At 38.8% G+C, this 24218-nt stretch overlaps 1 protein-coding gene and 1 long non-coding RNA gene across 2 annotated transcripts; one reads left to right on the top strand and one right to left on the bottom strand.

Annotated features, from left to right (window-relative positions):
• Positions 1–343: 343 nt before the first annotated feature.
• APLF (aprataxin and PNKP like factor) lies at positions 344–20832 on the bottom strand. Its single transcript, XM_032443693.1, is given in 12 exon segments — positions 344–2630; positions 3529–3567; positions 4403–4449; positions 5991–6116; positions 10120–10505; positions 12440–12612; positions 12885–13011; positions 14078–14194; positions 14196–14229; positions 15234–15397; positions 15859–15930; positions 20502–20832. Coding segments are annotated over 12 exon segments (1557 nt in total). The 5' UTR covers positions 20568–20832; the 3' UTR covers positions 344–2424.
• Positions 16478–18450, top strand: LOC116653183. The gene is made up of 2 exons (XR_004306647.1): positions 16478–16716; positions 17978–18450. It is a non-coding gene; the product is annotated as an uncharacterized LOC116653183 (long non-coding RNA).
• Positions 20833–24218: the final 3386 nt, after the last annotated feature.

A 24218-nucleotide genomic window follows, 5' to 3' on the forward strand; every position in this document is an offset into this window, starting at 1 on the left:
GAGGCAGCCTCTGATTTGTTCTTCTTTTACTATAGGAAGGATTTTGTACACCAGCAACATTCCAAGTGGAACAAAAACAAGAGTCCATAGGGTTCATATCATTTTTCAAGAATCATTCACTTCCTTAAGCTGGCAAGCAATGCCTCAAGGTTAATCTAGAGGTTTCAGTGCAACCGTAACAGTGTTAACCCATAGCTTTAAACTTCATTTATCACATTTTCTATTAACCACGGGTTAAAACACTTGATGATGTACTTTGGTTTCATTTTAGTTTTTAAATTCTGGAAATTCCTCCTAAAGCAGTACTAAGTGTATTTACAGAATAAATTCCAGGCAGGGAGAATTTAATCATAAGACTGTATTTCACTCCACTGAATTTTAGTGCATACCTGAGTGACTGAAAACACAGGAGTACTGGGCATTTAGTGTCTTGTTAACTCTCTGAGATGTTTTACCTGTATCACAAACTGAGTAATTTCAAGTAATTTCAAATATCTTGCAGTTACAAGATTCTCCATCTAGAAGGATAAAAACATACACTGAGGTCAAAAGAAAATATCAGGAAAATAGTGTTCAACAGAGACAACTTCATCCTACCCTTATACAATACCTTTGATATTACTTTTTATTTTTTCAGTCCCTATCAGTAGTAAATCTTAACCTATCACACAAACCAAGAATCAGATGCACACTTGCTTTTGTGATTACACAACTCATTAGGAACCATGACAAAAAGGTGTTTCAGTTTTCCAAATGCTATTATCTCCTTCAAGCCATTCACAGGATAACATCACAATAATAAACGTTTCTACTTGAGGAAGGCTAAGGTCACAGAACTGCTCTGGCACTGTATATATCACCTAGGTCCTTGGCCAACAGAAACTGAATGGCTGCCCACCATAAGCATTTCATTACCTACTATTTTTAAGAGAAACTGCAGTCACATTTTGCAAGTAGTTATTGTGCATCCAAAATTAGCCCCAAACCAATTTGCAGTAACATCCAATTTATTCTAAGCAACTTTCTGACAGCCTTGCCAAAAAAAAAAAAAAAAAAAAAAAGATTACACTGTCGAAATACAAATCTGAATTGCAGACTTTGCTTCCATGACACTCAATCTCTTCAAGCAGAGATATAACGGTATAAAAATGATTTAAAAACATACGACTGCAGAAGCATATTAAAGAGATAAGGAATTACTACAAATATCTGCTGCTTCTGAAGCCCTGGACAACAGCATTTTTCTTCATGCTGGGAATGAGCTGCAGAAAACTGATCAGCTGGAATACACGGTCCCCAAAGTTCACCAGCAAAGAGCATTTCATCACCCAACTAAAATGCTCAAATTGCATGTAGATATCTATTATTTAACTACAATTAGGAAAAATCAGGTACCCCTGCTGAATTTCTGTATCATATATTAAAAAACAAACAAACAAACAGGTATCATTTATTAAAAAACAAACAAACATACAGCCTCCTAAATTATCATGGCTTCAATCATGTGCCCAGAAACACATTAAATTTGTTTTAACATAAGCTCAGGAAAGCTGTGAACACACTGAAGGCAGGATTTTCCAACAAAGCCTTTAAAAAAGCCGCAGAGACACAGTTATAAGTTGCTTTTTTCCCTCATGGCATATTGTAAGTTTAACTGTGCAAAAATAGTCATTTTATTTCAGTTTTTTTGTGAACCAAACACAGCTCCAGGGATGTATCTGTATTTCAACAGGTAAAGTTGTAATTAAAGCAAATACACCATAATTTGTGTAGGAACATCATCAGAGGTTCAGTAGACTGAGATATCCTGAAGTTATTCAGGCAACCAGTATTTAACTGCTGTACATCAAGACCATCAAAGAAGTAAAGCCAAGAAGGAAAGCTAGTAGCTGACTAATGAAATGTAAGGTTTTAACTGAGAAGAACAAGTTAAATGGTTTTGGCAGATTTCCTCGGTGATGGCCAAGAATCAATCTGTGATATGGCAGGTATGGAGGCTAGTTCTTCTTTATTTAACACAGTATATATCATGTTTCAGCAAATCTAAAGGCTTTTCTAATGTCAATATTTAGATGGAGAATTAAAACATTATAGACCTTGAAAATTGTATTTCTTATCGCCAGACTAATGATGCTGGAGAAGAAATAGCTGAGAAAGTTCTGTTTTACAAAGTCCTGCTTCAGCTGACACACAGTAGAATCACAGAGCTCAATCATTTAACTCCACCACTTAAAAAACAAAACAAAAAGAAAGTGTGAAATTCACACCAAAAGAAAGGTATTGCTGAATCCCTTCACCACCATTAAACCATCCCCATAGTTCCTACATCACTGAGGAAAAAGTAGTTTTCAAAGCAATTTCTCTTCTTGCACATAGAAATTTTAACACAACTGGATTGGACATTCTTAATGTTACTCAGTGCAGTTACTTTTTGGTCTTAACAAATCTCTGTGCTTCTTTCACAAGTGTTTCAACATCTTCATTATCCTTTTCTTCTGAACTTGGTTCCCAGTCAGAATCTTCATCAGTAGGTTCACACTCCTCTTCCTCATCATCTATGAAGCTGTCATTGAGATCATACTCATCTGGTTCACCATCATTATCGCTGCCTTCTTCTAAACCCCTTTTTCCTGGAAGGACAAAAAATGTAATAATGCATTCATGAATCATAACCATAAAACTAAAAACTTCATGCACAGACTACCTAGTTGATCTTTCCCAAGAAGACAGAGAATCAGCTGAAGTATCCTACATAATTCTGACATAATTTCTGGTTAGATTTACAAAAACCTCATGAAAAGTTGAACCATCTAATTTCTCTCTGACATCTACGGCAGAACTTTATCGCCTATCACCAAAGTATCTGATCACCACCAATATTTCCCACTAAACCATGTCTCTCACTACAACAAGCAAACATTTCATGAACACCTTTAGGGATGATGAATCCACCACCTCCCTGGCACACCTGAAGCATGCCCTTACCCTGGGCTGAGTACAGTCTTCTTCCCAGACTGTCATTTCCTTTATCTCAACTGAAGATAACCTAACAACAAAGCCTGTTGAGCAATTTTTGCCATTATCTTCCATATGAATTTATAAATACTTTTTTTCCCCTCAGCGGTATACCCCAGTCCAGATCATCAATATTAATATTAACCATGAGCATTTCTTAGCAGCCTCACACCAAAGCCCCAGGTGTGTGTGCACGCACAGCGTATGAGAGAGAACACCAGTAGCTCATCAACTCGGAACCCATCTTCATCTTTCAAATCTAAAACATCAGATTGATTTCTTGTCTGCTTCCAGAAAAGAATAGTTAGGCTCATCCAGGAAGCTTAGCACAAATAGAACTTCAGCACTCTCATTCATGAAAAAGCAAGCAGGTCTCTACTGAAAATGAAACAACAATGCATTTCTCTTAAGGTAAGCTTTATCAAGCATCTCCAGCGCTATTAAGTACGTAAAAACTTAAGCATATGGGTTACGGCCCATGCTGATGTGTCCATTCACAGAATTAGAACATACCTTTCTTGGAAGTTCGCTGTCGGGTTCGTCTTTCAGTTACTAAAGAAAAGAAAGTTATTAATAAGGACAGAGTACAACCCAGAAGAAGTGTCATTCATAGAGGCCACTGCAAAGTGACTGACCTCTTCAACACTGCAGTGATTATGCCGTGTTCACAAACAAAAATTCCCCCCTAATACACAACGCCCAGAAATCTATTTTGTATTGAATGATTCCTGAGAAATTCATCAGGTGAGCTTTTCTTGGAACTATAAACCACCCTTCCCCAAGAAAAAAGTCTCTAAGATTGGTATTTTCAAATCCCAAATTGAAGTATTTAAATATTTTACAGTTACTTCAATAAATTACTCCTTAATAATGTCATAATTCTAATTCTTTAGGTGAAATACATTATCATTACATGTCCATAATAGATTTGTTCTGAAGGCTTTTTCATAGCACTGGGATTTCAGTGGGGAAAAAAAAATGTCCAATAATCAAAAAGGTATAAAAACCATGAAGTACCTCTTTAAGAACACACCAAACATAAGCAGGATATCTCCCTGTGTTGTTTTTTTTTTGACAGTTACTTGAAATATACCCTCTGCTTTCCTTTTCTTAATAAAGCTCTGAACAGATGGGACAGATCTGATACTATAAAACACTATATTTATACTATATTTAATTTATACATTTATATTCTATTTAATACTCATTAAAAAAGATTACTATACTCATGGAAATACCCAGTTGCCACATGGCACCTTTTACCTGGTTTTTATGCATGTGAAAAATTGTCTGATCTAACCTGTCCGGTTGTTCCATATTTTTGTATCCACTGTTGATTTATTCCCCCACATATACAGCCTTAATTATATTGAATAGTTTAGCATACCTGGAGGTACAGTGTGCTTGTATTCAAGTTTGTGCTGTGGATTCTTTCTGAAAAGAACAACAAAAGCATGATTTGCCCCTGTGCTCAACACTTAAACAGCCCAAAACTGCATGGTATTTTATGGGTATAGACAGACCTGGAGAAGGGGAACACCCTGAAAGAATAAATGAACTGCTTTGTTAGTTGAATCCTCAACACAAGATTAAGAAGTAACCTCCTCCCTATATGCCCCTCTTTATCTGAAAACCCACTATAAGAAAAATAAAAATCAAATGTAATTTTAGAATGATATTATCATACAATTCTAGAATTTACTGTTCTCTTTAATACAGTTTTTAGACTTAAATCAAGGTACTGTTACAGACTTGCACAGACTTCGACTTTTTACATCATGCTGTTTGTTCTTTTGCACGAAATTCTATCTTACATCCCTGCTACAGCCCCAAAACAATTTTCATTAAGCATCATTCATTAAAATAACAGCTTGTGTTCAGTACTTTACTGTAGTCTCTGTGCTTATAGAATGAAGGTGCAAGAAGAAAAACAGACCGAATAAGAGCACCTATTTCTTATTAAGAAAATAGCTGGTTGATCAAATAAGGACAAGTCTCCAAAGTCACATAATGTGCACTGATTCAACATAGTAAAACCTGATCCAATTATTTACTCTAATAAAAAATGAAAACAGAATATAACTTCTGATGCATTAAGTGCAATACACATCAAAGGTCTGAAACACCCAGATGTAGCTTCCATGTTTTGCAGTATATGGATACAAATAAAACAGTTTGGGAAATTAAAGGATTTGGAAAGAGCCGCTTGTTTTGAAGGATCACACAGAGCGACCACAGGAAGAATCATTCATTTCTGTAGTTCAATTTACAACTTTTCACATCTTTTGAGGAAAAAATAGCATTAGAACAATGAAAAAAATCTGAAGTCAACTCACTCTCTGCCTGCCAACACGTTCCTGTCCTTCAGGCTGCGACCACCACAGGTAATTAACACACATCGATGTTTTTCCCCTTTTCCTACCCCTCTGCAAACAGTCAAGCAACGCTACTCTAACAATTTTTAACTGAGTGTAATATAACTAATACTGTGCTAATTTTGTTAGTATACAACAGGCTTTTCTTGTGACTGCATACTTGAATTGTTTCTACACCATTTTTCATTTTTCTGTAGGAAAAAAAAAAAAGTTTCTAACTTAAAGAAAACCATTTCAGTTATCCTAATTCCTGCTCCTGAACAACAATTAAAATCAATTATGACACCCCCTTTGGAACTGCTTGAAACTTTGGATGAGTGAATCTATGTTACTGAAGAGCTTCCAGAAGTTAAGATGGCTAGGCTGAAATCGCTACTAAGCATTCTGCGCAGACTTTAGAGCGTGGAAGGTAGCAGTCTCTCCACAATAAACTTCAAAAGGCAATGAGACAAGAAAATGAGCCATAATGACATGCCACACTCAAGATGTAACTCAAGAATTACTCAAGATTTAATTCTTTGCTTTTGTGTTGCTCTGTAACCGTGGAGAAAAGTCTTAAGCTGTAAAATCAGTAAAGCCATTTCATATGGTGCTTCTTACCTATAGCAAGCAGTTCCATATGGACATTCTGGGCGGTTATCGTCATCATCTTGAGCTACACTATCTGTTTCATAATAATCATCATCATTAGGGTGACTGAACTGCTGAAAGTGAATGGGATTCCTCCTGCAGAAGACAAATACATATATGGAGAATTCACTCTTCCATTTACACTCATTTTTCTGTCATTACATAAGTACAATTTTTTCTGTGTTTAACCTTAGCAGCACATAAGACCTACTTTCAAGGTAACAGAAAGGTTTTTTCTTAGCATGTGTAGCACAGGAAGTTAAAACAGAAATTTTCCTGCTTGCCTTCAGTATCACATTTCCAATTTATGGTTTTGTGCCTTGTAGTAGCAATGGTAATGGGAGGACAGTTGGACCAGATGATCTTGTAGGTCCTTTCCAGCCTTGTGATTCTATGATTCAAGATCTCCAACCCATGTACCATCTCCTAAGGTAATCACACAGCACCAGTCCTGCTCAGAGGCTGACTCGCTCAGTTTTGGCCCCTTGTGGAGCACTAGAATTGTTACAGAAACTACTACTGCAGCCTCAGCTTGAGTTGGAAGGGCCATCGTATGGCACATGAACCACTGCAGTAACAAAGACTCCATATATACTTGGGGGATAATATATTTGCTTCAGACAACCTGTATCAACTGTTAGTTCTGTTATGCATACAAATTCTTACTCGCTGAATACTTAAATGCTGTCACATTACTCCAAATGTCTACTGAATAGGACACTGACTACAGTTTGCCTCGGCTACCGTGACGTTTTATTTGAAGTATCACATTACAACCTGAACAAGGAGGAAATGAAGCTGCACCACAAGACATAGCAGCTCCACACATAGTTGAATCAGGAATGTAAGCAGTGAGAGCACATCTCCAGCATAAACAGCCTTCTGCTCTACAATGCTTACAACAGACTAATCCAAGATGTATCAAACAAAATGTTTTTTAACTGACCTATGTGTATATGCTTCTACTCAATAGGCTGGAATTCACGCAGCACAAGATAAAGCAGCTATAAACACCACTTAAAGAACTTTAAAGCTTTATAAACATTGTACATGATATTAAAATGAACACAGAAAAATGAATTGTGATTTCAAGACACAGATTAAAAAAAAAACACTACAAAAAAACCCTGTTAACATGCCGTTACCAGAAGCACAATCTACTTTTTTTTCCTATGATTTCTTAAAGATATGCTTTTTTCAAGTTTAACATTTAGAAGCAAGGAATGTGAGGTATTTTAACAGATGATTTTCCCAAAGACATCCAGAACACACCTCAGTGACTTATACTAACTCCTTTGAGTACACAGAAACCACAGATAAGCTCTTCAATGAGCTACTTATAAAAAACTACAGCATCCCTTGAATATATTTACAAAGGTGACAGCCTTCTTGTCCTGCTCTTTGCTGTTAATTTCTGCAAGCTGTAGGATAAGTAAATACTATTTCACTAGATACCACTGCAGGGTTGCATTTACTCGCCATTTATTCTACCACAAGTCCTCAGAAAACATCACTTCGTAAATCAAATTCGGGCACCGTGGAGCTGGCTGCCCATATCTTTTCCCATTTAAAAATAAATGAGAAGAAACCAAATCATTTTACTTGCTCTGTTTTCTAAATGCACAGAACTAACTTATTAACGATATTTGCAAGAATCCAAAATCATTTAAGACATAATTAATCTCCTCAAGGGGATATGGGAGCAACTAATGTTCTGTGAAATCATTTTTCTTCTTGTTCCTGGAATAAGAGACGTGCCTCATTATTTTCACCAAGGAAAGAATTCTTAATAGCTGCCATTTAAACAAGTTATTATATTTTAGAAGATGCACGTTTTCATCCCAAATTTTTCTTCAAACCCTACTTGAGCAACACAACTTTCATCTTGCTCCTCGTTAAAACCAAATGAAACAAATTCCAAAGGAAGAATGGAAAAGGAAGAAAATGGAAAGATTCTAGATATATCTTCCAATAGCCTCAGGGCTTCTTTGGGCCAGCAGATGATGCTCCTCAAATTATGTGTTATCTGTGAAGCATCTTAAACACGTACTTCAGATGCTCAAAACTGGTACAAACATCTTTTGTCTTACCTTTACCTGGATAACTTGTGCTTATTCCACTCCTAGGTGCTGTCCAATGATATCTAGCAAAACAAATACAAGCAGAGATGCGCATAGCTTGTATCAACATCCCTCCTTGCAGAAAATCTAAAGCTTACATGCACATCTCTTCCCTTTCATTAAGGCTTTCATTTGTTTGAAGGTTTTGATTGATTTATTTTTTCAGGCACTACAGGTTTGATCTGTCAGAGCCCAACAACTGTTACAGTTCAGTGTACCATGCAAACTGTACTCCTCTAACTACTTGCTCCACTTCTGATCAGGTTTTGGCTACCACAGCTCACACAAAGGCCTGACGTACACTGGGACCAGCCCCAGTAAGTCAAAACAAGAGCACTACATATGCAGGGTATAGTGGTCAGAAGGTAAAGGTCCTAACACAGCTGTCATCACCTGCAGCCACCACCCTTTATTATCAATTGTCTGGCAGCCTCTTCTGAATCCACTTGCTTACAGAAGTGACACAGATAAACCTTCACACTGGAAGCTATAAATGCATCCCCCTAACCAACAAGCTTACAAAGGTGGATCTGGCAGCAACCAGAGTAAGGTTTTGTTGTATATTGTACTGTGCTTTTTCTTATGATGCAATACTTTTCCTAATATTACTGCTGCCAAAAGTTCATTTTAGAATCAAGACCTAAGAACAAATGCACACGTGCAGACTCCTATTCCATACCATTCGTTACTAAAACATGCTTTCTTAACCCTCTGATTTACTCAAGGATTCCTAATGTTTAATTCAACTTTACTCAGACATGCAGGAAAACTAGTCTGAGACAAAATAAAGCAGTAGGAGCAAAACAGATGCTGCATTTGTACTACCGGATCAGCTTAATGGACTAATAAAATGTTTGCATGATAGTGATTAAGGGCAAAAGCAACGTGAAGAAGATAAATGAAAAGTGGTAATTTGACACAATCATTAACATTGCATCTTTAAGCTTCTGATTTACCCTGCAATCTGCAGCATTAGACACAATGAACATACACACTCGTGCTAGTTTGTTCTCACTAATGTTCAAGCTTCCTGAATATCACTGGACCCACTGACTGTTTCTTAGACTACCCTTATCTCTTGCACTTCTGTCTGCATGGAAATATTTAGAGCACAAAGTCACCTATAGCGCTCACTAGCAAGCTTCAAGACCACTGCTAGGTTTGCATCTTTTTGATGCAGCAACAAAGGGCATCTTTTCTGGACAGAAGAAACTAGCAACAGAACATAAACAAATTTCTGATGTTATAGGACTTCTTTGTAACATCTGGATCTCAGAGAAAGCAACAACATATTTTCAATCACCGAAAAGAGAGGGAGAACAAAAGAAATGCTCTTCACTTGAAGTATAGCCAAGAGGGGGAAGCAGATAAGGGTTAACATGGAGTTTCTAGGTATGCTGCGCTGTATTTCTGGGCAGCGAGTTGAAGCTGAAGAAGAAACCTGGCTGGCCAACTGACAATAAAGATAATTCTTCGTTACTTAGGGGTGACAGATAAAAAGTACTTTGAATGTTCAAGTCACAAGGCATGCAATTACTTCCATAACTAAAACTCTTATAAAATTTTTATCTGCTAATAAAACAAGCCTACAGGGTCCAGGTTGGGCTTGTACCACTTACATCTCTTCTCCTTGCTGGTATTTGTGCTTGGCTGGCACGTACAGGTTTGTTAATTTCTTCTCTTTTTAAAATGCACTTTTGTTTCCTGTATCCTTCATTTCCCTTTCCACTTTATCTTTTAACCTGTTGAAGTACTTCACCCCTTGCTTGGTTGTATTAGCAGCTAACAAGACTCCCTGGCTCCTCCTTTTATATTTTAAGAAACAAGTTACATAAAAAGAATTTTATCAGTCCCACGCTTACCAGATTTTACTTCCCCCCCCCCAGAACTCAAACCTTGTGATGACTTCATTGTTTTCTCTTCCAGTGAAGATTATTTCAATTATACACTAGCTTAAGTTTGTTTTTATTTTGCTTTACCTGTAACAGCCTGCTCCATACATGCAAGGCGTTCTCTCACACTTTCTCTGTTTGGAGTTTTCTGAAGCTTCAGCACCTTTGGTTGAATAAGAAATCTCAGTGTCGTAATCCACATCTGCATTGGGATCATGAGCACCTTCCTGGGCACCATTAGGTGAAGTCCTGCCCCAGGGAGCTTGTTGGCTGATAGAACAAGTAAGCTGTCCTTTGTCTTCTGATTCCTCAAGTTTATTTGTCTTACTGGAAATCTGACCTGATGGTTTAAGTCGTTTACTATGCCACTGCCTGTCACTTCTTTCCACAGAACTTCCAGGTTTCTTAGTTTGAGTCTTGCCATTCCTTTCCATGTTTCCCGTAGTACTTTCAGGAGGAAATCCAGATGCATTCTGTGGAACAAGGTCACATTTTGAACAACTTGAAAACCCACACTCTACATAACTAAAAGCATTAAGGTCAAACTCTGCCCCATGTCGTCATTCTAGTTTCCCAAATCTTTTTCTCCACTTCTCGAAGTCCAGTTAGATACTACATACAGCTGCCAAATGAAATGCCTTAGTTAAGAACATACACAGAATATAAAGAGTACCATATCTCAGAGCTTTCATCCGCAGTTCTTTCACAAGTAGATATACTCCTATCACCTTGGCCTCTAGCTAGTCTAAGGATTTTAATGGAAATTGAATTTAAAGAACTGCTGCTTAAAAATCAGCATGGGTTATAAATGTCAGGATACAGCAGACTCTAGAAGAACATACATTACTTTACAAGAATCAGTTTTAATACCTAAGTATTAGGTATTCAAAGTAATTTCAAGTGATTCTTGTATTAAGTAAGTCAACTCAGGGTCAAAGATGACTTCTCACCCCCATTAGATAAAATACAGGAAATTAATCGAATCTTGTCTGATCTTGTGATTATTTCTTAAAAGAAGAAAAATACATTTAGCGTGGAAAATCAGACAGCAGCACGGGTTGCATTCATTCTTAGCGTGTGTAGGACTGCACTGCCACCTGGTGACTGGCTGACATGACAGCTGAGTTAACGTTCACTAAACCTACAGCAGCTTAAATGGGACAGCAGCAGAGTGAGTGATTTTGGTTTTGGTATCAACACTTCAGTGTTCCCAAGTTTCCTGTGACTGGATTGAGAAAAAGTAATAATTATTTTCTCCTACAGAGTTCAGGGGGCAATTTTTTACTGTACTTGAAATTTAAAAAAATTATGAAACTATTCAAAAGCAGAAAGAAGTGAGGCTTCTATTATACAATCACTCACTAGCATTGATGCTTCTAGTCATGAAAACATTTTCACATTAAAAGATACTACATTACATCAAAACTACTCACAAGTTGTAAGTCAAACTACCCACAATTAAGCACAAACTTTCCACAAGCCATTAATTTCAGTAACAAGGATTAAAAACCAATCCACATACATGTTTTTCAGCATAAAAAAAAACAACAATGAAGCAGAAAAATGAAAAGTATTTTTGAGATCTTGTAACGGATCCAAGCAGTTCTAATGTTAGAGGCTAGAAATTCTTATTCATTTAAGAATATCAGTAAAAGCCTTTGTTTGTTCACACCAGAATGAGTTTTGAGGATCATTATCAACAACAAACATCCTTTCATTATTAGCAGGACACTATCAGTAAGGATATAATTGCCCAAAAATGCAGTTTTACTTTGAAGACACTTCATTCATTGACCAGCTGGACTGAAGACTCTGCTTGCTCACAATCACAGACGATTTTAGACTTCAGATGATGTATTCCCCTCCATTCTTGACTCCTACTGCAATAGCATTACTACACTCCTCACTATATTTCTTCAAAATGTAGCAGTTGATGGAGCTTGTACCAGTGTTCCAGCCATAAAATTTAACCAACTCGAATGGCACTACTTTGGGTAAAGTCCACAGCTGCCTACTATCAGTATTACCATCCATCACCTAACCCCCTAAAGGCTTCTCAGAAAAACAAGCCATGCTCCAAGCCACTTTAAGTGAGACAACCAGAGCAGTTCTTTGTCCCATCTTCCAGATCTCTGCTGCAAAGCTGGTAGTATGGTGTTTCTATGGAACCACCACAGCCAAAATCCCAGGTTCCAAGAAAGAAGCAAGAACACTACTCATTACCAAGTCTCTGGAAGCTTCCTTGTTACAGGGCTGTCCAATGAGCTGACATTTCAAAACCAAGTGTTAAAACACAAACTATAAGCAGAACAAACAGTTAAATTCTAGACCCAACCTAAAACTATGACATTGCCAACTATGTTCTCATTTTTGAAATACCATCATTTTGCTAATAGCAGAATGTTACCTGTAACAAAGAACTTGACAGACATCTCCCTTCCTCCTCATCTTGCTCTTCATCTTCAGAATTCTCTTTAATTTCTTCAGAAGCTGATCTTTTTCCCTGCAGAATATTTACTTCTGATGTTAAAGATTCCATATTGCTTTTTCCCCTTCCTTGGCTTTTTTTGTTTCTACCACCTTGAAAGAAAAAAAAAATATATAAAGGTACTTTTGGAACACAGCTTTTACTGTGAAACCCTGAACACAGTGGAAATCTAAAGCTACATCTAAGTAGAACACTCGGTAAAAGCCATAAGGAATATCAGCAGATTTGCATGCATGGTTTCAAGAATTTTTTCCACTTCCTGTACTCCCAACTGGACTTTGTTTACAGGAGAAATACCTGTGCTTTAAAATACACATCAGTGTATACATATTGGTATACAAACATACTACACTGCCAAACTTACCTCCTTTTGTTATAGGCTCGGAAATCCTTGGAACCAGGAGGTCTTGTTCCAGCATCCACGATGGAAGCAACCTTTTCCTTTGAATAGATGTTGACTGTTCACTTTCATTATCATCACGAAAAGGAACCTGGAATAATGCTCACTCTTTAATACTTTTTACCAGTTACAAAAGAGAGTAAAACTAGAACACAAGCCTGTCATCAGCTAGAGCCTTCAAACATAGCCTGGGTTACTACCTTTCAGAAGTTAAATACACCAAATTGATGTTTAATAGACGCTTATTTACTGAAATACCACCAATTTGGCACTATTTGCCAAAAGGTAAGTAAACAACCTAGAAAATCTTTTATTAGTGGTAGTTCTTCCAATCAACCTGAAAGAGTCTAATATTTATACCTGGAGAAATTGTATTGTAGATGCCTTGAGCTGGCTGTAAGAGTAATGGCTGTTCATTTGAATCACGCAGCAGTGATGGAGTTGTGTTGTCAATCATTTATTGCACTTAGTTACTATCTACCACATAATGACGTTGCTCAAAGTGTCCCTTTTAGCACACACTATGATGCTTGATACACAACAGAAGCTCTAAGAAGAACAGTTTACGGAACCAAAGGAATTTATCAGACTGTTTGAAGCTAATTTTATTCACAAACAGCAAAAACAACACACAACGCTTGCTCTAAAAACACAGCTATCTACAGGTGCCTGTGAAGATCCTGACAATACAACTCCATCACTGCTGCATGATTCAAACGAACAGGCTGCTGTTACACTTACAACCAGCTCAAGGCATCTACAATACAATTTCTCCAGATATAAATATTAGACTCTTTCAGGCTGATTGAAAGAACTACCACTTATTCCCCTAGGAATAATTCCCTTTGCGGGCAGTAACTGACTATAGACTAGGACTTGACACAGTTCTACAGTACCAGATTGAGCTCCAGTACTGTCAGCTCAAAATATTCCAGAAGCAACTTACGTTATTTCTGTGTACTTTTAGAGCACAAATGACTGACATACTTGCCATAAAAACAAACGTACGGTATAAATTTATATACTTCTATAGGATATAATCCAATCAATAAACAAATAATAAACATTTTGAGCACAGAACTTTGTCTGCTGGAGTTGACTTCTCAAGATAAAAGCTTATATATACCAGTTCTTACTGTAAAAAATTAAGCACTCACCAGATGTGTGGAAGGGGAGTCATTTCTTCTTATTTCTGCGCTGCCTTGCATCTCAGAGGTGGAACATGCTGGCTCAGGTAATGATGGACTGTGACGTATCTCAACAGGGTGAACACTTAACTGCTGCTTCTGCATCAGCCTCTTGATTATCCCTGAGGAAACAAAACCATTCTTAAGTAGTCAGACTCACCATGAATATGAACGTGTACTTCTTACTTTAGCACAGAAGCCGATCTGAACTTCTGCCATTAAACTTATGAAGTGAAGCTAACACGCTCTTACAACAATTTTCAGAGGAAATAAAGATGCCTTTCTACCTTCCACTGAATTCTGAACCAGCAATTTTCCAATAATTACTGATCCCTACTGCATTGCTTCAGTTGTTTTTAAGCTCATTATATAATAGTCATTGCCACAACAACACTTGATGTTACTGCCTGCAATTTGCTGCACTCTAAATCCATTTTTGAATTGTTTATAGTATTAGCACCCTCCCAAATACGCATTGCCACATGTCTCTTCAGAAGAAACAACACAATTTTTATTCAAATTACATTCATTTACTTCTCACTGTCATCTTTGAACTCAAAACAGGTATTTGACTTCCTAGACCCAGTGACTTGAGTATTTTGGATGTAAATATCAGACTGCATTGAAGATATCTGCCATTGGTTATATATTATAACACAGCAAATCATTTTTACCTGAAGTTAACAGCTTTCAGTGATGTGAATGTAGCTTAAGTTTCATTGAAAGAAAAGTTCAACCAGTTCTCAAATCTAATACTATAAACTAATAATACAACCTAACAAATCAAGTAATCTGATGAGTGTATAAGCAGAAAAACCTGATGAATTTCAAAATGAGAACTATACTTCTGACACCATCTCTTTTTATTTTTCCTCTCCAAATATCAGAAAACACTTTCATGCAATGCTGTTAACACTTTCCAAGAAGAGGATGTGAACTGAATAACATTAAGGCACATAGAATCCAGGACACCATATTCCCAGAACTGAAAGCACTCATCACATACACCTCCTAGACTTGGTGCTTCCTGGGCATCACCCATTAGGCCATATGTTAAAAAGACTCTAATGGTTAAGAAAAAAATGCTGTAACTGAGAACAGGATCATAACTGGCAGATACTGATACCTCTCTGTGCTCTCCACAGGTTGTGCAGAAAGGACCTTGAAGATGTATTTGTCAACCATCAAGGAAAAGCTATCACCAAATTTCAATGAGTGCCGCTCATGTGCTTCCAATGGTTGCAGACGGCCATTCTCAGGAGACTGATAAAAGCATGAATCTACATGAATCTGAGAGACAGAAAGAACAGCTAGCATTAAAAAAGCACACGTGTACATAACATGGCTGGGTAACACCCACCAAGCTCTATCATACAAAGCATATGCACTACAGGAATAGCTAAAGCAATGCTGCAACACTGAAAGATTAAAGACAAAAATAGGCATATACACTAGATAGCACAATTAATTGAATTAGTTAGTGAAAAAGTGGTTTGTTTTTTTTAGTATCTAAAATTTATTCTTAACATTTCAATCCAATTTGATCCTTAAAGGAAAACCAAAACCCCACAAACCCAATAAAACAAAATAAAAAACAACGTGAACAACGTGAAAGCAAAGGTTATGGAAAGAGAGCAAGGAAAACTGAATGCTCTTCTCAAATCAGAAGTGTAACATTACAAGGAAATCTAAAATAAACTACAGCAGTTGTATTTTGGCTTTATAGGCATAAATAGAGAGACTGAAGTTACCAGTTTGATGCGAACTTGGCCACCCACCACTTCCAATATGGCATGTTCTTGGGATATCCGCTTATCAGTAATCTAAAAAGGAGATAAAAACCGATGTGAGATCCATATACTTAAGATCCAGCTTTCAGAATCAGAAGCCTAAGGAATCCAGCAAGCTCTCATTGAAGGCTGCAAGTCTGCAGCTCCATTTACTCAGTTGCTTGGATCTGGTTTTAAAAGCCTCAGTCCAGATGCTCCAGAGACAAAATACTTCTCATAAGAACATACCGAAAACCCAGGTTCGATTGATTGATTTTTTTCAATGAGTACTTCATCCTTACATTAGTTAATTAATTAACACAGGGATGGGACAGGGTGTCTAATGACTCTTCTATTCACTGCCAAGCACCATTGCTGCCCAGAACACTGTGGGTGCCCCATCACTGGAAGTATCACAACACTGTGCTTTCAGCACAAACTGGAGTTGCTGGAGTGCACCGCCCCCCCCCCCACACACACCCACACTTCCACCCCATTCAGCACAAAGCAGGAGCACTCACTACCGATTATAGTGCTGATACAAGTTGTAAAGACGCTGTTAAGCTCGCTGACTGATAGCCCTGAAATTCGTTTAGATAACACACCTGTAATCCGGACTGCAAGATACAGAGCGCGGCCTCCACACCAGCCCGGGCTGCCGGAAGCTGTGCTGAAAATGGGCGTGTTTCCTCAGAAAAAACGCCCCTTCCCTTCCTCTTTTCGTCTTTTATGCTAAAGAAACCGAAAGTTGCTGAAGGTACTGAAAGGAAGTGGATACTCTAGGGGTTATTTTCTGTTTTTCCATTGCCATCTGTCGCTGCCGACGTGATAACGATACAGGTGAAAGCCCAGCATTTATCAAAGTGAATACACAAACGGGGATTAATAGTTATTTAAATGCTTTGCTGCTTTAATAACTGGCGTGTTGTGAAGGAGGCAACAGAGATCACCCCACTCCCTTCTTTCACTTTATTGGGGCTCCAACAGGTTTAGGTTCTGAAAGTGACTTCTAAAGGGGGGGAAATGGTGGTAAAATGTTTTGTCCTTTCAATTGGGAAAAGTTGAGGCACTGGGTCGGATTCAGCCATTCACATAATACAGCACTGTTTCTTGGATGTAATCCTTTAGATAGTGGGTAAATCCCTGAGGGTCCCATGCTGTGTTAATCTGTAACTGGTTAGAAAAGTGCCTTCAACTCTTGTATGCTCTGATATATTGAGTGATCACTGAAATACGTGCAACAAATGCTTTTAGGATGCTCATAACCATGCCTTTGAGCTAATAATTGATAATTGAAGTTGCATGTCAGACAGAATCAGCATTAGTGGGCAAATGTGTCACTCGGGGCATTATTATTGACCCTTGAGAAAGAGCAAACTGCAGAAAAGGAGAGAAAAGGAACATGTTGGCAGTGGATGCGATAGGCAGTGCCCTTATATTGAGGTAGGTGCCCTGCCCCCATGACTGCTGACCACACTCTTCCTATCTGCGCAATGACCAGAGCTGGCTCCATGAAGACACTGGACCTCATCTCCTATAGACATCTCTCTGCACTGACCATGTCTGTGATGGGTGAGGCTGCCTCAGACACCCTCAAACTGCCAGGCATCCAACATCCCTTCCTCCTTTGCCAGCTCTCCTACTGGCCCCGTCACCTTTGCCACATCCCATGTTGTGTTGTGGAAATTTATGGTGGTGCCAGGGAGGCCTGAACTCCCCACCCTGACCGGAGGCACGTTTCCAATTTATACGCTTGTTTCCTCGTTCTGCTGGCTCGCGATAAGATCCAGTATCAGCTCTGCCAACCAGCACAGCAGAGAAAATGCAATAGTTATGGGGCAGCCCCCATCACACGGTGCCAAACCCCCCCCTGGGGTTCTGAGGTTCGTGGTAGAAATAATATACAAAGAAATGACATCAATCTGCACCCAGGTGGCCAAATAGCAGCCTGCCTGCTGCTGTGTGCTATCAAAGGCACATTCCAAATCCTTTTTCTGGCACTACTCTTCCAATGCAAAATAAAAACCCCAAACCTTATTTATATTGAATACAGCTTAATTCAGTTTACTTCCAAGACTTTCACTGTCTGTTTTTCCATCAGATCACGTTAGTAAGGAACTACTGGAAAAGCAAAGTAAAACAAGAATGGCTGAGTGGGAAATACAGCAACATTCACTCATAGAACAACTTGCCAGAGAAAAGCATGTATCCAATGGATGCTGACACATGGGGAGAAATCCTGGAAGCAGAACTAGAGATGAGAAGCTGCTGATTGCAACTGAAGAACCTTCCATCAACACATGGGCTGCCAGCCTGCACATAACTCTGCTGTTTAAATTAGTTGTATTTGCAAGCATACAAAGAAAGCTTTGCAAAGAAAACACGTGCTGATAACTTTTTACTTGCACTTGATAACAGATTGACCAATATAAAAAGGGAAATGCTAAATAAGACCCGCAGTCTTATTCGGTATTCACTTGTAATTTCATATTTGTAAATTTAACCTGCTGCTGTATTATATAAGTTTGCACTTTTTTAAAGAGACTTGTAAATATAAGTGTTTGGTTCAATGTATATTGTATCAGCAGTGTGGTGTGTGTGTTAACAAGGGAGGCCAGGTAAGGACAGATGCGAACATTGGAAAGAAGAGGAGAAAACAGGCACCCAGTGGCTCAGCATCCCAACAGCTGTCTCAAGAGAGGCAGATGCACAGAGCCTGTGCATCTGAAGGTGTTGGTGCTGAGCAATGCTGCATTTCTACTGCCCAGCTCTGGGACTTGTGTATGAGGACTCACACATCAGGGTGACCAGCGGGGCTGAAGCAGCCACTTTACTATCAGCCTCTCCACGATCAGCTCATGTTATCTATATAGAAGGCAGTGAAACAGCAAATAGGACAAGTTCCATTTATTACTTGGAACAAAGTAACTCAGATACTCTACAAAAATGAAGCTATCTCACACAGTGATACCATTTGGAAAGCCTTAGCTTTCTCTGTGTTGTCATCTCCCATCATACAGATTCTGATTTACCAGTGCTGATTTTTGCAGTAACTTCAAAAAGTGTAAGGGATGCCTATTGTATTACTCAACATAAAGAATAACTGCAAGATTACTTTCTTACAGTTAGGTCTGAATGTCACCTTTCTATACCTACACTTTTGCACTAAGGAGTAATTAGAAAATGCTGGGGAGGTCCCTATTTTTATTTCTTGTTTTAGTAATACCTAAAACAGGTAACTGGTCTGGAACCTATTCAGTATAGAAAGAGCTCTACCACGCCTAGAAATGCAGTTAATGCAGAAACATTTTAAATTGACCACTGTGGACTGTGGCAAAAGGCTTTTTGGCAGCACGTGGTCAGGCGTGTTATGTCAGCAGCCTCCAGCTCGGCAGGACCAGGTCAGGTTTAGTTAAACGAGGTCCAGCCCTTACACTTAGTGATGCCCAGTAACACAAGATGGAGCAATAGAGCAGCTTTGTTCGGCAAAAGTACCTTTCATAGTTGCCTGGGTTAAGACTCTTTTCTGGTGGTGGAGTTTAAACAAACCAACAGTTCAGAACTCTTTATGATTTATGTGCGTTTATTTTTTTCACAGTTATTTAATACCCAGTGAAAACTTATCTTCTTGCTTATCTACCAGTGCTAGTCCAGAGACCAAGACCCTACTGCTACAATTTTAATAAGCTGCAGAGCCTCTCTAAAGAGAGAGACAAAAAAAGACAACGCCATTCAATAACCATAATGGATGTAACACTTAAAGTTCACTGAACCTCGTGCTATCGCAGTGACACCACACGCGTGGCTCAAGTGTAAGTTGGGGCAAAGAGTATTGCTAAGTACAGTGAGTGTAGCGTGAAGTTCAGTGAACTGCAAATGCAGCTTCCTTTCCTATTAGCTATTCTGCCCTAAGATTGTACCCAAAATATTAACTGTAATACAGGAGAAATGCACAATAATGGATCTAATCCCTCACCTTTCTTCTTACCCAGCCTCATCCTATTACTTCCAGTCCACAACTCTCAGCTATTTTTCACCTCTTGCTGCCCATGCCATCAGTTTCTGTGTATTTGTCTCAGGTACAGCGTGCATTTAGCTGTAGTGCTTCCCCCATTCTCTTACAAGCTCAGACCAGTCTCAATCGTGCCTTTAACTCTGTCCACTTCAAGGGGCTGGTACCTCTTCTAACACATTAGGACTTCAAATTGCTCAGCTATGCAATTAAACATGGCCTCACTCTTTCAATGTGCTTCTCTTTCAGTGAGTACAAGTTCTCATTAAAACAAGCACGATTCCCCTCTTCAGGCTCCTCTTTAAAAGGGTTTTAATTCCCTTCAGAAATGGTTTCCTCAGTTTTGGTCTTGTTTTACCCCTCCCTACCCTCATACCACCTGCTCAGCTTTCAGCCCAATTAAGGGCTGTCTATACTCTCCCCTTCAATGTCATCCCAGCAGCATCCACAGCACCTAAGAGCAGCACTCCATGCACCATCAGCTGTGGTTCACACCTGCCTCTTCACCCTTGTAGCTTCAAGCAAAAACACTGAAGTGACCAGACCAATACTAAACTATTGCTAGTGTTTAGATTTCCCTCCCCAGAGAGCAACCTCAGCAAAAGCCACCTACCTCCTCTAGATGCACATCACCTATCCTCACATCTGGGTAGCTGATGAAGCCCTTTTTCTGCCTCATTACCAAGCTCTCTTACCCATAACCTTTGAGGAAGTGGAAAGTTCTATTTCATATGCTCCACCTACCTTCCCTGATGTTGGCATACCATTTTGATGCTGCTACTCTTCTGTTTTCAGCTACAGAAGGAAACTTCAGGCACCCATCCCCCAAGGATTCCTCACAGCTTCGTGGCCTCGCTGCCTTTCACCATTCTACCCACCCATTTCCCAGATGAGGTATTTTGAGAGAGTTCACAACATTTGTGTAGTGCAGAGCAAATACTTTGTCCTCTCCGCACACCCCAGCTCAAACCAGCCAGGTTTCTGTGATAAAAAGAACATTCTTCTGCTGCACAAAGCCTCCCCCAGCTGCTGCATAGCAACTAAACATCAAAACCTGCACCAAAGCTCAACCAGATACATCTTTTATTTCTGTATTTCCAAAATGACTGTGGTTTTAGAACCTCCTCACAGCCGCTCACCGCTGCAGAGCTCTGCTTTTGGAGGAAGGAGCAGTAAGTTCGGCTTTATTTTATCACAGCGCAGGATGTGGCTTAGGGCCACTGGCATTACAAGTCAGACTAATCTAAAAAGAAAGCACCGTTATTTTTCATTAACACAGTTTTCAGTTGAAAACTGTTCTCCTTTGTTGTCAGAATATCAGAACACACACAAAGTTTGCCTCCATCATTTTATTAAGACTCAAAAGGACACAATGAGGTCCTCCCTGAAGCTTTCTTTTCTCCAAGCTAAACAATCTCATCTCCCTCAACCTTTCTTCATAGCAGAGGTGCTCCAGCATCCTTTAGTTAGGATGATCTAGTGACAAGGTTTCACAAGTTCCTATAAACAGAAATATACCAAAAATGGCTTTAATTGGCTCTCCTGTTTCTTCTAACGTATTGACCAAACTGGCTTTTCTAACCTACTTTTATTCTTGAAGATCACTGTTCTGTGGATATTTTTATCACTAAGTTATACTGCTCATTAAAATCACTCTTAAACACAACTCATCTATTGACACACGTCCTTAGAGATAAACACACCGGGAGCAGCTCAAATGCTTATATAGGGAAATGATCACAACACTCAGTGCCCGTGAAGTAACCAAACATCTACACATGGCACATAGATATGACGATGTTAGAGGAAATTTTTGCTCTTCTAGAAGGATGACTAAAGGACATGTGGTGTGTAGTAAGACTCCTAAAAATACCACCAGACATTTGTATTTATGTATCTGAATTGCATTCTATGACACCTAAAGTGCCACAAGTTCTCCTAACTCTTTTTAAACTAGGAAGTGTAGTTTAAAATAGTTTTAAGAAGGGGGAGGTGGCTGGTGGACAGAGGAGAAAGGGGAAGCAGAACTAAACTATTTCAGCTCCAATTCTTTAATACACCAGAGTCAGGGAAGAGGTGGAAGATCTCTGTGATAAACATATAGAATACCAAATTAAATAAACAAACCTAATGAATTCCATCCCTTTGAACTGCTCCAACAAAAATCCTATTTGTTTCATGAGCATCTGCCTTTCATTCTTTTCCTCCCTTGTTCTCAGTTGTCTTCTTGTAATGTGATGGAGCATCAGAGGGAAATGTTGCCATCTTAAAGCCTGAATCTATGCAAGGAAGGGGAAGAGTTTTACTAAAAACTACCTCACTGAAAATGGAAGTCAGCTGAAGTATGAAAAGTGATTTTCTCCTCAGCTTTCTTATAGTCTTATTCTCTCTTCAACTAAACAGAAAGGGCAAAGAAAAAAGAAATCCACCAGAGCCAGAAACACAGAGGGGAAAGTCACAGTTCTGCTTCTGAACACTAAGCAAGAAGTTGTATGTTCTAATCCAGGAAAAAAACCAAAATGCTTATTTTGTCAGAAGTTCTATTTCAAGAAGTCCCATGAGTAACAACAACAGAAGCTTGGCTTCAGTCAAAGATTATCAAGGGTGTTCTCGGTTCAGTTGGCCTGCAAATTACCAGCCTCCATTTTAAAATGTAAAGGCATCCCTAAAATAAGCTATAGCATGAAAGGGCCATGAAATAACAATATTCAAATTATTTTCATGCATCACATTTGAACCCATACAACAGAAAATAAACAGCCTGACAGATACACATGGCTGCATGTTGGCTGCCTTTCACATTCATTTTGCAAATCACCCAGAATTACATCTCATACTCTGTATTTCTATTTCCTTGTTCACCAATGGACATGTTCAAAGTTGGCAAGAGATGCTCTCTTCTTTTAGGCTCCAATCCACCAACTGCAGAGACCAGGAGCATTACAAGGCTCTCCTTTAGTGGCTGAGCAACGTGTGGTTGGCAGTCAAAGTCATCTGGAAAGGCAGCAGCACTTCATCATTCTGACCACTGACCCTCTATCACATGCTTTTTAAGTCTCTGTTGTGCTCCTCAGCATCACACGAGTCAAATGAGAAAGGTCACAGTTACTCAGGAACCACACTGGTAGTAGAGAAAGCAATGGACAGGAGCTCTATTCATAATCAATGCTTATCTGTGAGAAGCAGGGCTGAGTTTTCCATCCTGCACCCTGCTGCTGGAGGGATAAGATCCAGCACTTCATTCATTAATAACTGCGTACAGCCTAAACAATATAAACATAATTACTTATATAATCTGAAAGCAACCCTTCAAAACACAGGCTGTGTGAACAGCCTCGTATTTAAGCTTGAAAAGAAGCACTTTGCATATAAATGAAAGACGTTAGCAGAAATACCAACAAGAAACAAAGGACTTTCACTTACTTTTCTCACTCTTTGAAAGTTCAGTCCTGTGTTCTTTTATGGCTCTAAAAACGAAAAACTAAATTCTTTTGACTCTCAAGAAGGATTCCTAAGGGGGACTTTGGTGCTGTCCAAGCCCAAATCACAGAAAAAATTAGAGATATATTACAAAGAGTTCACCCATATCCCTGTCTTACACTTAAGTAACATCTACAACCTTCTGAAGCTTTGGAGAACAGGTTAGTAAAAAAAACATCTGTTATTTAACATTTATAATAAAACAAAGGCTAAAACCACAAATAGGATTACTGCACGAAGGTGTTATTTACAGCATAGCAAGCACAGTTAACAACTTGGTGTGGAAGCAAAGTATGGCAGCACACTAGATTGCACCTCAGAAGCCCCTGTCTTCCCCTCTTCCTTATGAACAAACTTCACATAAATAAAATACACATTCTAATTTCACCCTGAAAACGAAGACAGAATGCTGTAACAAATACCATGAAGCAATAGGGGAACACTAACCTCACCCTTCAAGGAAAAGCCAGAACACAGAGAAAGTAAAAATGCTTTGAAAACCACAGCTGGAAACTCCTGAAGACAGAACTACCTCCAACCTGAGAGGGACAATTGGATCATGGGGAAAAGCAACACAAAAGCATACAACGAAGGTTGTAAATATAATCCTTCTCCACAGTGGTTTCTTCTGCTTTCCTGTAGTCTATGACAAAAGACTAACTCATATTGAAAGGCAAAAAAAAAAAAAAGTAATTAGGGTTGAAGTAGTATTTACTGAGTATGTGGGAGGATGATTTAAATGGAGGGTGAAAACAGCTGGAAGAAGCATGGATAATGAGCAACTGCTCATCATTCCTCCTTTGCTACGCTAAGCTGGGTGAGTTTCTGTTTTTCATATTCCTGTGCTATA

This window comes from Coturnix japonica, chromosome 3 (genome assembly GCF_001577835.2).
Source record: "Coturnix japonica isolate 7356 chromosome 3, Coturnix japonica 2.1, whole genome shotgun sequence".
Taxonomy (NCBI): Eukaryota; Metazoa; Chordata; class Aves; order Galliformes; family Phasianidae; genus Coturnix; species Coturnix japonica.